Genomic DNA, 12,846 nt, shown 5'->3' on the forward strand with positions numbered 1-12,846 from the left:
TATGGAGAATAGCTGGCATCTGTTGGTGGGAGAAAGTAACTAATGTTGATGTGTTACATACTTGGATGACTTGTGCCTTGTGATGGGGCATCTGCCTGATACTGGCCTTTAAAGGGTTAAAACCCAGCCCTGGGAGAGGACTGGAGCTGTGGAGCCAGCAGCTGTGGCCAGTATGAGCCAATTAGGGCCCAGCTTAGGAATGTACAAATTAGGGCTCCTGGAGAGGTGGAAATAGACACACTGTTGCTCTGGCTGGGGAGCAGAAGGGACCTGGCTGCCAGGGACACTGGAAGCTTCCTGAGACAAGGCAGTGCTCGGGAGCTCTGGCCCGACCTCACTCCCAGGCTGCAGGGCTTGAGACAAGGCCTGAGAATACTAGAGCTGTAGTTAGAGCAGAACTGGGGAAAGGCAGGCAGAGTTGAGGAAGCTCTGGCCAGGCAAGCTCCCAGGCTGCTGCAGAGAATCAGCCAGGGTAGGCAAAGACAGCAGGTTGTCCTTGTCAATGGTGAGTGGCCATTTCAGACTTCAGTTTTCCCCTGAGGTAAGGGGCTGGCAGTGGATCACTGAGCTAAGGAGGGCATAGGGGGCTGGGGATTCCCAGAGGGAGAGGACCCCAGAGTGCAGAGACATGGGGAGACACCAGCCAGAAGGGGGCGCTCCAGCACTAAGAAGCTAATTCCCAGAGTGTCCAGTAGGAGGTGCCCTGGTGGTGAGCTGGCCCTGTGACATGCCTCCACATACCTTTGGGGCTCAATCTAAAGGGGAGGACGTATGACTGCTCCTGCGCTCAGCCTGGGGCCACTGGGCCAAATGCAGGGCAGGGGCTTCTCATCCCATGTTACCTGTGGGCAGCAAAGTGGGGCTCCGTCTTTCTCCCTCCAGCACATCTGGCCACTTTCTCTGACAGCCAGGTCTGAGCATGGAGTGGGATGGTGCCGCTTCTCATGCAGCGGAAACCAGCCATGCTGGGTTGCTGCTCTGTGAAGTGCAGCAGCTGCCTGAGAGAGCCTGGAGGTGGGGACAGAGGCTGAGTGAACCAGAAATATGCTGGGGGATTAGGAAGGAGTAAGGAATGGGGACTCTGGGTCACTCAGTCTGCCTTTGGCAGCTGAGCCCTGGCAGAGAGCAGGTGGCCTCCACCACCTCCCCAGCCAGACTCTTTCTCAGGCAAATTATGCTGCACAGAGCAGCGTCCCCGCAGCTGGTATGAGAAGTGACTGGTCCCATCCTCTCTGGCCCCACAGCCTGGTTGCCAGAGACAGGAGTCAAGTATGCCAGGAGGCAGACACAGCAGGAGAAGGGGACACCTCTCCCTCTGCCCAGGTAAGCCAATCTTGTGGGAAAGGGGGCACAACTGCACATGCGTAGCCTCTGATTATAAAAGACTGGCCAATGGACTGTACAGACAATGACTCGAGCAAGAAGGCTGAAGCGATTTGGCCATGTTGTATGGACGTCAAAAGACTATTACTAGACAGGTCCTTTACTGGGTACCACTTGTAGGAAGATGGAAAAGAGGAGGACAGTGTGTAACTTTAAAACAGGCTTTGAAAAGGATGTTGCTGTCATGGAAACAAACTATAATGGAGCAAGAAATGTGGCAGTAGACTGATGGAGACAGAAACATTGGGTTGCCTCATGTGTCACAAGATACAAGAGCAACTAAAAAAAAAAAAAAAAGCAGCCAGAGTACCCTTAACCAGTGATTTTCAAAGTATAGGTTGTGACACAGTGTTGGGTCATGGAATGTCAGACACTGGGCCACCAGGTGACCAGTGAGGATGCCAAAGCAGGCTTCCTGCCTGTCCTAGCCCCCCAGTAGCAGGTCTGGTTCCTAGATGGGATGGGGTGGGGAACAGGGCTCTGTGAACTGCTATTGGCCAGGAACCAAGATGGTGTTTGGAGGTGAGAGCAGTGTTCAGAGCCACTTGTGGCCCTATGACTAGGAGTTGGACCTGTTGCTGGCTGTTTCCAGGGTGTAGCATGCATGTCATGCCAGGACAGGCAGGAAGCCTATCTTAGCACCCACACTGCACCACTGACTAGGAGCTGCTGAAGGTAAGCCTGCACCCCAATCCACTGCCCCAGCTCACACCCTCAAATCTGGAATCCACTCCTATACCTTATACCTTTCATCCCTGCGTCCACCCCAGAGACCACACTCTCGTCGAAAGATGTAATTATATTGGATCACAGGCATCAACAATTCTCTTCAACTGGGTCATGAGCAAAAAAGCTTGAAAACCACTGCCCTAAACCCCAGTGATTACAGCAGACAGCGGTGAGGTCAGAAACTGAAGTTAAAATCCCAAGTTGACATCAAACAGTGAAGATTTGAACCTGAGTCTCCCTCATCATAGGGGAGTAGTCTGGCTTAGGGATGTAAGCGAGTAGTTGAGTACTCGACTACTCACTACCCCCAACCCACCGCCTCTATATCAGGCAGAAAATCTGATTCCCCCCAGCACCATCTCCACGGTGCTGCCTCTATCAAAGGTAGCAGCAGGGGTATGCAGAGGTAGGAGAGGCTGCTGCAAAGCAGCCACCGTCTATGGCTTGCCCTGGCTACTGCAACCAAGGGCTGCTGGAACTGATGTGAGCCAGGACTGAGGAGTCCCAGCTTGTGCCCGTTTAGGACCACCATGGCTCTGCAGGCATCATAAGTAACAGAGGCATGGGAACACTTTATCTGGGAATCCAGCCAAGAGTGAGGTGCCAGCTTGGCATCGTCAGGCCTTAGTCAGTTTTGTTCTGCCCACTGGCAGAAACATGGGTGCCTAGAGAACAGAGGTGCCTACTATAGGATTAGGTGGCAGCTGAGTAGGGGTTTTAAAGAACTACATTTTGGACTTAGGCCTTCAAAATTGCAGTTTAGTGCTTTTTGGATGTTGGCCCACATGATCAGCAGCAAGTCCTTCTCAGCTTAAGACCCCTTTCCCCACACAGAGAATCAATTCACCTCTCCAGAGCACTAAAGCCCAAACCTGAAGTCCTTCAGTTTAATACAAAATATTTTGTTAAGCACTTGAGTTTTTTTTTTCTTTTGCAGATGGACTAACTAGTTTGTGTGGGGTTTTTTGTTGTTGTTTTGTTCTTTTTATAATGCAGGGCCTACCTGCAATAAAGACAGGAGCTATGCCAAGTAATATACTAACATAGCTCTCAATTGCCACTCTTTAGGGACATCACACAGTTTTTGGCCCTCTCTAGTATCCAGAGAAGCACTGCTTTGCTCCTCAGACACCCTGAGCCTGCAGCTGACAGCAGCTCCCTGCACTTTATTAAATTAGTTCTTTGAAAAGAGCCCTTTAAATACACACACTCTTCTTTTCAATGACAAGCCTAGTCTGGTCTGAGAGAGCAGCTGATTCAGGGGCAGGGCAGAAGTACACAGCTGAAAGAAGAGAGATGGCTTGAGTGACAAGGGTTGCTAAAAGCTGGGAGCAGAGTTTTTCTTTTTATAGCCACTCTTAAAGGAAGCAGTTCAGATATAGCTGAACCATTTCCACCTATTTCACTTTTATCTCCTGAATTGACTACTGCTCAGCACATACTCAACAGCAATTTCAATGGGGGGAAAAGAATTGCTAATGTTAGCAAAAATGACTGTATTATTAACCACTTCGGAACCATCACTTTGTATAGTCTTGTAATGTCTTGATATTCCATTTTGGATGGTCTTTGTTCAGAGTTTACAAATGTTTCAGGAAAATTAACTAACTCCCCCCAGCAATCACAGCACACTCTAGTAGTGTAAAAGTTCAGGAAAAAGAGAGGCAAACTATTTCGACAGGGGGAAAGATGCACAGTTCAACCATTTCAAAGCAACAATAATTATTTCTGAAGCGTTTGAGAAGGAAATGGTTTCACACAGACCTTCATTCTGAAGGTAACATTTTTATAGTTTTATGCCTGTGTCTAGAGCTAAATTACATTGGGATCTTGGTACAAATATGAGGGAGGGCTTTTAAATGACACAATTACTTAAACAAATCATTACCCTCCTTTATGCTACTACTGTGGGTTTTGGATCAAGCCTGTTGAACTGGGGAGGTGAGGAGGTTTTTGGTTTAGACATGTATACAGCTGTTAATTCTTGCAAAAGTGATACTTGGAGTTCACAAGAACACCTGACCGATTTCCACATCAATGCTAATTTCACGTGGAATTTGAGCATTCCACTGTAGCAAGGTGTTCACATGTAAAAACCGCATTAACATTCTGGTGTAAATAGGGGTGTGTCTAGACTACAGAGTTTTGTCGACAAAAGTGGAGTTTTGTCGACAAAACTATACCTGCGTCTACACTACCGCTGAGTTCTGTCGACATAACGTCGACATAACGTTATGTCGACAGAACTCAGCAGTTTTGTCGACGCTGGTAAACCTCATTTTACGAGGCATAACACCTTCTGTCGACAGAGTTTCTGTCGACAGAAGGTGTTATTGAATGTAAACTGTCCTTTGCGTCTACACTACCATGTCGACAAAGCAGCTTGCTTTGTCGACAGAACTCAATGTAGTCTAGATGCTCTTTGTCGACAGAAGTTTTGTCGACAGTATCTGTCGACAAAACTTCTGTCGACAGAAGCCTGTAGTCTAGACATACCCTAGGTGAACAGCGATCTTCTGTCTCAGACCTCTGATCCTACTCATTCACTCTCCAGTAAACATCAAATAAAAATAAAATTTAATACACCATATGACCTTTGTTCCTGTGTTACTGTTCCTAGCTAGATAGCATTTTGGTCATTATATCATCCATGAAGTGTACCACAAGAGAATAATAGTGGTCTCCTCCCTAAGACTTTTCCACACATGATCTTTAGAAGTGCGCTTAGTGCTTATACATACTGCTAGACTGATAGCCCTAGAGACCTGAATTTTTGAATCTTTGGTACACTTATACAATTTTGCTAAATTACAGTGTAGATATTCTACATAATGTCCTATCACAGTGCCTCAGGACTATTTCTTCATTCACCCACTTCGGGCACAAGTGTATTTCTGTTTTTATTGTCATTCAGTCTTTTTCCTTCCTGCTGAGGCCAAAAAGGGAGCTAGTCATGGTGTTGTATAATGGTGTGCAGAAATAAGACAACATACTCGTTTCATACAGGCTACTGAAGAACAATCCAGTGGTATTGATTTTTAATCACTAACTGACTTTGTTCATACTAGTGATTGAGAGGTGTCACACAAACACTACATAGTTCATAAATGCTAAATGTGGTTCTGTGTTCTATTACCAATACCTATAGCCATCCAGTCTTCCATATGATGAGATTATATCCTTGAACTTTTCCATTTGACGTGGACACAGTTATCACAATTAGTGTTATTACTTTGCAGTAGCTATCAACTCAATTAGATTTTTGTAGTTGTCACTCAAGATCAGTGTGTGCAGTTATCGTGGAAATTAAGTGAAAATTCCATCCTCTGACATATCAAAAAAATAAAAAAAGGAAACACGAACACATTAGATATATGGTATGTTTCCTTCTGAAAGGAACACGTCTGAGATATGGCTGAATTACTGTAGCTGTAGGAAACTGTACTTGACAGCCTACTTGTGACATGGACCAAACCCTGTGGTCCTCCTGAGTATTCTACAGATACTCCTTTAAAACAAAAACAAAAAAAAGCCTTTCAGATTGGCTTTTTCCCAATATTGTGGGCCAAAAGCTGCAGATTTTCTTCAACACAAATATTCACAAGCTTAACACAAAAGCAAGCTGCTGAGCTGCATAGGTTGTGTCTATTTCTTTTAAAAATTCCATCCCGTTGCAGCTCTTCCTATGGGAGTCCAAGCATTTAGAGCAGCTGTTGTTGCGATTGGTGGAGCTACATCGGTGGGATTTTTTAATGACCCAGTGTAAACAGGCCATGTGAGAAACTTAAAAATTCTATCTGCAAAACAAATCATAATGTATATGGAGTGGTGGGATTTTTTTTAATCCTCTTTAAAGCTCCAGGCATTTTTCATAACCCTGTGTAGTGGGGTGGCTGCCCCACGGTGGCAAGGGTGGGGGCTAAGGCAGGCCAGAGGGAGACTGTGCAAACCCCCTCCAATCAGGGAGAAGTTTATAGGGGGCCAATCAAAGGGCAGCTTGCTGGAGCAGCCCTGTTTATAAGGAGTTGCTCAGCAGAGCAGAGGGCAGTAGGGTCCTGACCAATAAGAGTGCAGGACTGGCTCACAGGAAGGAAGCACCCTGGGCAGAGCAGGGCTGGGCAGGTTGAGAGAAACTGGAGAGAAGCTCCTGCCTGATACATGCCATGCTGTACGTCTTGATACAAGGCCAAGAAAGTGCAAGGATCACAGGGAAATGGCCCAGAGAACAAGAGTGTCAAGGGGAGAGAAGGAAGGCAGAAGATAGCTGCTGTCTGAGGGTCCCTGAGTTGGGATCCAGAGTAGTGGGCGGGCCTGGATCTTTCTCCACACCTAGCCACTCTAAAGTGTGGCCTTTACAAACTGCAGCTTTCCCCTGAGGTGAGGGGCTAGACTTTGGGACTGCAGTTGGCCACCGTGGCAGGTGTAGACTGAGGAGAGCTGACACCAATAATGGAGTAATGGGCACTGCCGGAAGGCAATCCAGAAGAGGATACTGTGGTTCAGGGAGTGATGTTGATCCAGCCTCAGATGGTAGAGATAGTGGAGCAAAGAGAATGACAGGCAAGACACTGGCCAGATGGCGCTGCACTCCAATGAACAGAGCCAATTCCCACATAATCAGTAGGAGGCACCGCGGCAGTGAGTCAACCCTGCTATCCCTTGCTAACATAAACTTTTTTGAAATTACATTTAAAAGAACCATTAAAGAACCTTTCCCCTCAACAGAAATATTACCACACCTAATACTTTGAGAATAATCAACAGGATGGAATTATTCTACATTTCTTTTAATACTCAGACGTTCTTGTTAATGTCTCCTAACTGTACATTAAAATAAATCCCTCTTTTTCTTTTCACCAGAAGAAAAAAAAAATCTCCTCCCATGGTAAAACTAATGATGGTACTTGCAGTTAACAAATTACATACTTACAGTTGCATTTCTTCTGTACAAATCTAAGCTTGCATGCTGTTCTGTAGGTGGATAAACGGATGCGATCCAGATCTTGAGCCCCTGGTGGAAGAGAATGATATATATGCTGTGACATTTCCATAGAGTAGAATCCACAATGTCTGCAAGTACAGTGAAACATGTGTACTTCTTCCTTGTAAAAAAAAAAACTCATAGGAGAAAGGACACAGAAGCACATGCCGTTGAATATTTTTAAAGTGTTGGGGGAGGGAGCGTCCTGATGTTAAAAAAACATCAATGAAGAAAGTCAAAGAATAAGCCTAAACTTTCTGTCACTTTGAAGAAACAATCTGGTCAAGCTTCAGGCCAAAAGACAAACTGGCCAAGCTCCTGTATCAGAGAAACTCTCCCTCTAATTTTAATTTTGAATGACAAAGCTCACAACAACTATCTTCAGCTGTCATGCCAGCTCAGAATAAGACCAAATTAGAAACAATATAACAGCTGAACTTAAAGACTGGTGGATCAAAGGGAGGGTTTTTTTTAGGACAAAAAATATATACTTCAAAAGAGTTGGCCACACTCATCACTGATGCGGAGATTCATTTCTTTGCAGTTGGAGACTCAAGAAGTCAGTTCATACACACATTGACCTTGTATGCTCTAAATATACAAACCTGGCAATGTTTCCAAAGCAGCTGCCAGCCATCTGAGAACAGTTGCAGCACAGCAGTGCCCTTCCTGTCCATGTCTTTTCCCTTTTGCCAGGGATGGGAAAGGAGGCAGTGTAGGAGCCAGGTAAGATAGGTCTACTCCCACTGAAAGCTCCTGGGTGCCACCCAAGGAGTCATAAATGGCTCAGAATGAAGGCACGAATCTGGTGTAGTGTCTTTAAGCATCAAGTCACTGTTCACTGTTTATAGTATTTTTTAAAACTCAAAGGCAGATGACTAGATTTTTCTTGTTTAATGTATTTTCTCCCAGGCTGACACATCATACAAGATCTAGGCAAAGAGAATTGCCACTAAAGAGATAGTTATGAAATAAAGAATTCAGAACTCTCAATTGTGGCGCACAGGTTTACCACCATGTGGTATACTAATTTTTACTAACACAGCGTCAATGGCATTTACAGATATTTGTGTTTTGAATGTGGCTGCACCGATGTAAAAGAGGAGAATTTGCCCCATCAACTTGAGCAATTTCATCTATGATACTAAACCACAGCTACACAGTATGAAGCTGCTTGAAAAACAATCTAAACTCATGTTCATTTCAAAATACAAATATTACAAAATTAGATTGTAAATGGAGTGCAGTGAAGTAAAAATATGACTGTCCTGTTTGTTCACCGGTTTCACAAATCCAATCTCTGAGATAGAAACTCACACTATTAGATCTGCCACTGTGCTTTATAACTGTATGTATGCTTGGGTTGTTCCTCAACAAGTGGATGAATCAGGCATTAGTTGGACCCAAAATTTCAAATGTGCACTGATCGCCACAGAAAAGAAGAAATAGATTCTGCTTTCTTCTCAGCCCCTTCCCCATTATTGACTAGGTTCTCCTTCACCACACTCCCAGTATTCTCTCCTTGTCCTTTTTACTATTGGCTGTCCACACCATCAGTCCCTGGCAAAAGGTACTCTGAACTACTTAGCACCAGGTACTGAAAGGTTTTGGTTTTTCTCATGACATCATTTACTGTTCACAAAGCCTGAGCGTAGCTTAGGCTTCCATTGCTGTCTAAAGATGCATCTACACAGCACCCTAAACTCAAAATAAGATATGTAATCTGAGCTATGCAAATTGAGTATCTTATCTTGAATCCATTTCGAAACAGCTTATTTTGAAATTTGGCACATCTACACAGCGCCAGATTTCAAAATAACGCGCTATTTCAAGCCATCCCTTATCCCTCGTACAACAAGGTTTACCAGGATAGCGAAATAGCAGGCCCCCGTTATTTTGAAATATTTTTCGAAATAACAGGTGGCTTGTGTAGCTATGGGGTAGCTATTTTGGGATACGTTCAGTATCCCAAAATAGCCGCGCAGTGTAGATGTACCCTAAGTTACGTTAAAGGCCCTGGAGAAGTCCTAGTAGCCTTTGGGAAAGGACCAAAGTGGCATTAAAGATCATACCCTGGTCCTGGATTGTTACTGGTGCACTGAATCTTAACCATTCTGTAGAAATTATGTTTATTTATTGACTGTGCAATATGAGCACTGTAGTTATGTCAGCCGACGGTCAGGGCAGTGAGTCCCTTATGACCGGCTGAAGTTCTTTTAAATTGTGCTTGGTTCTGTTACAGCAACTGAAGGAGTCAGGTTAAAGCTTAAACAGTTACTATTTTATTGTTACAGGGTAAACTTAGTTGTTAAATGCTACTGCTGTGTTACAGATAACACAGCCACTACAAAGGACAGGACAGAAATTACACTAATAAGTCACTTACAGGTACCATGAAACCCCTTTGGTTCTCTGAGCTCTTATTAAATGCATGCAAAATAAACACCTAGCAGGTATATATTCTCACCCTGCGTTCCAGACTTGGCGTGGCCAGCATCTTTCTCTCAATCCCTCGGGAAGAAGTAGGGCGAGGTTCGGCGTCCCACAGACCTCGGGAGTCAATCAATACCTGCCAGCAGGTATAGATGATTGGAGCTCAAATGGGGTGGGCTACTAAACCCTCTTTATACCCCTTGGGTCACGTAGGCTTCTTCCTGGTCTCAAGTGGCCAATTAGGAAAAATGGCTTTGAACACCAAGTTTCCCACAAAGGGTGCAAAGCATAATTCACACCTGGGAAAATGCAGACAATGGGCACCTCTGGTATGTGATGGGCGAAGATTCCTCTTCTGGGACAGTGCAGGCGTGTCAACTACTGGTACTAGCCATCAGGGCAACGGGAGGCCCCAGGTCGTCAGCTAGCCCATTTACTGTCTGGTTTCTGTTTATGGTAGAGTCAGGGACAGGCAGCACACCTGCGTTCCCAGGGCATCAAAGGCTGACTGCCTTTCTCTTGCTCTCTGGCGGGGGGGGGGGGGGGGAACAAGATGGGGTTCATGTCTGGCTACAAGTTATAACAAGTATTTAGGAGTATGTCTACACTTGCAGCCTAATTCGAACTAGGGCTGCAAATGTAGGCATTTGGAATTGCAAATCAAACCCAGAATTTAAATATCCCGTGCTTGATTTGCATCTTCCTGGCCAGGCGCCATTTTTGAAATTTACCAGCCCGAAGTAACTTATTCCTCCTGCAATGAGATTTAACAGGTAGTTGGAACTAGGGCTTTATTTCGAACGCCCGTTTCACTGCTGCGTGTAGATGCGGGAAGTTACTGATTTCCTGAGAAAACTACAATTCACTGATCTTCCAGAAAACACCATCCTAGCCACGATGGATGTAGAGGCTCTCTACACAAACATCCCACACATAGGTGGAGTACAAGCTGTCAGGAGCAGTATCCCTGATGATGCCATAGAACAACTGGTGGCTGAGCTCTGTGACTTTATCCTCACACACAATTATTTCAGATTTGGTGACAATATATACCTCCAGACCAGTGGTACCACTATGGGCACCAGCATGGCCCCACAATATGCCAACATTTTTATGGCTGACCTAGAACAACGCTTCCTCAGCTCTCGTCTACTCACTCCCCTCCTCTACCTACGCTACACTGATGATATCTTCATCATCTGGACCCCTGGGAAAGAAACTCTGGAAGAATTCCACCACGATTTCAACAGCTTCCACCCCACCATCAACCTCAGCCTGGACCAGTCCACACGGGAGGTCCATTTCCTGGACATCACGGTGCAACTAATTGACGGTCACATAAACACCACCCTATACCGAAAACCTACCGACCGCTATACTTACCACCTTCATGCCTCCAGCTTTCATCCCGGACACACCACATGATCCATTGTTACAGCCAAGCACTGAGGTACAACCGCATTTGCTCCAGCCCCTCAGACAGAGACCAACACCTACAAGATCTTCAACAAGCATTCTTGAAACTACGATACCCACACGAGGAAGTGAGGAGACAGATTAACAGAGCCAAATGTGAACCCAGAAGCCTCCTGCTGCAGGACAAGCCCAAGAAAAAAACCAACAGAACACCACTGGCCATCACCTACAGTCCTCAGTTAAAACCTCTCCAATGCATCATCAGTGATCTACAACCCATCCTGGACAGTGATCCCTCACTTTCACAGGCCTTGGGAGGCAGGCCAGTCCTCGCCCACAGATAACCCGCCAACCTGAAGCATATTCTCACCAGCAACTATACACCACACCATAGTAACTCTAACTCAAGAACCAATCCATACAACAAATCTCGGTGCCAACTCTGCCCATATATCTACATCAGCAACACCATCACAGGACCTAATCAGATCAGCCACACCATCACTGGTTCATTCACCTACACATCTACCAATGTAATATACGCCATCATGTGCCAACAATACCCCTCTGCTATAAATATTGGCCAAACTGGATAGTCGCTAAGTAAAAGAATAAATGGACACAAATCAGATATTAGGAATGGCAATACACAAAAACCTGTAGGAGAACACTTCAGTCTCCCTGGACACACAATAGCAGATCTAAAGGTAGCCATCCTGCAGCAAAAAAACTTCAAGACCAGACTTTAAAGAGAAACTGCTGAGCTACAGTTCATCTGCAAGTTTGACACAATCAACTCTGGATTAAACAAAGACTGTGAATGGCTTGCTAACTACAAAAGCAGCTTCTGCTCTCTTGGAATTCACACCTCCAGATCAGCTGCTAGAAGTGGGCCTCATCCTCCTTGATTGGATCCACCTGGTCATCTCCAGCCTGATCCTGGCCTGCATATTTATTCCTGCTCTGGAAATTTCCACTACATGCATCTGACGAAGTGGGTCCTTGCCCACGAAAGCTTATGCTCCAATACACCTGTTAGTCTATAAGGTGCTACAGGACTCCTTGGGCTCTTAGAAGACATTTAGGAGTGAATTAGCGCAAAGTAACAGCACAGAACAGAGAGCTAGGACTGGCGGCTGTAAACAAACTTTATGGGACTGTGGGAAACTTGGCCACGACCATAATAAATGGCCATCCAGCTAACTAAAATCATGCCTGACCAGGGCTGCTGCTGGACAAGAAAGTGCTGGACTAAAGATGTTCAACCTGTACAGATCTTTTATGAGATATAATAGGGTTACCAGGTAGGTTTAGACAAAATACCAGACACACTTGATGGGGGTGAGGGGGACCAGCCGGAAGGGGCAGGTCGGGGGCAGCACGGCTGGCCCAAGGAGATGGGGGGGGGGGAGAGTCGGGGGCAGTGAGGCTGGCCAGGGGAGATCAGGAGGAGAAGAACCGGCCGGCAGGAAACAGGGGTGGCCGGGAAGGGGTCGGGGGCAGCGGAGCTGGTCGGGAAGGGTCAGGGGAAGCAGGGGGAGGGGAAGTGGGAATGCAGGCCTGACCCGGGCACGTGCAGATCCCGAAGCACTGTCAGTCCCGCACACGGTCCGGAGAAGCGCGAGTGAGTCCGGCTGCGGCTCCACCATGCGCTCAGGAGCAGGGATAGGGCTTCTCCTCCTCCCCAAGGCGTCAGATGCAGCCAGGGCTCCCAGCACCAATCGCGCCCCGCCTCCCAGCCACTCCCTCAACCCCCGTTAGGCTTCCATCCAGCACCCAGCCAGAAATCCAGGAAATACACATGTCCGGTATTTTCTGGATTTTTTTACCGGACAGAGGGCCCAAAAACCGGACTGTCCGGTAGAATACCGGACACCTGGCAACCCTAGATATAAAGGATCAGG

The 12,846-nt window shown here is 46.1% G+C and overlaps 1 protein-coding gene across 25 annotated transcripts in view; it reads right to left on the minus strand.

Annotated features, from left to right (window-relative positions):
* Window positions 1–12,846, minus strand: part of DTNA (dystrobrevin alpha) — a 343,774-nt gene that overhangs the window by 127,599 nt on the left and 203,329 nt on the right. For 22 of the 25 annotated variants that reach the window (XM_075920737.1, XM_075920736.1, XM_025180859.2 and 19 more), the window contains one exon: window positions 7,043–7,123. The exons of the other annotated variants lie outside the window; for them this stretch is intronic. In XM_075920737.1, coding sequence (XP_075776852.1) covers window positions 7,043–7,123 — 81 coding nt within the window. The remainder of the gene's footprint in view (window positions 1–7,042; window positions 7,124–12,846) is intronic. 25 annotated transcript variants of the gene reach the window in all.

This window comes from Pelodiscus sinensis, chromosome 2 (genome assembly GCF_049634645.1).
Source record: "Pelodiscus sinensis isolate JC-2024 chromosome 2, ASM4963464v1, whole genome shotgun sequence".
Lineage (NCBI taxonomy): Eukaryota > Metazoa > Chordata > Testudines > Trionychidae > Pelodiscus > Pelodiscus sinensis.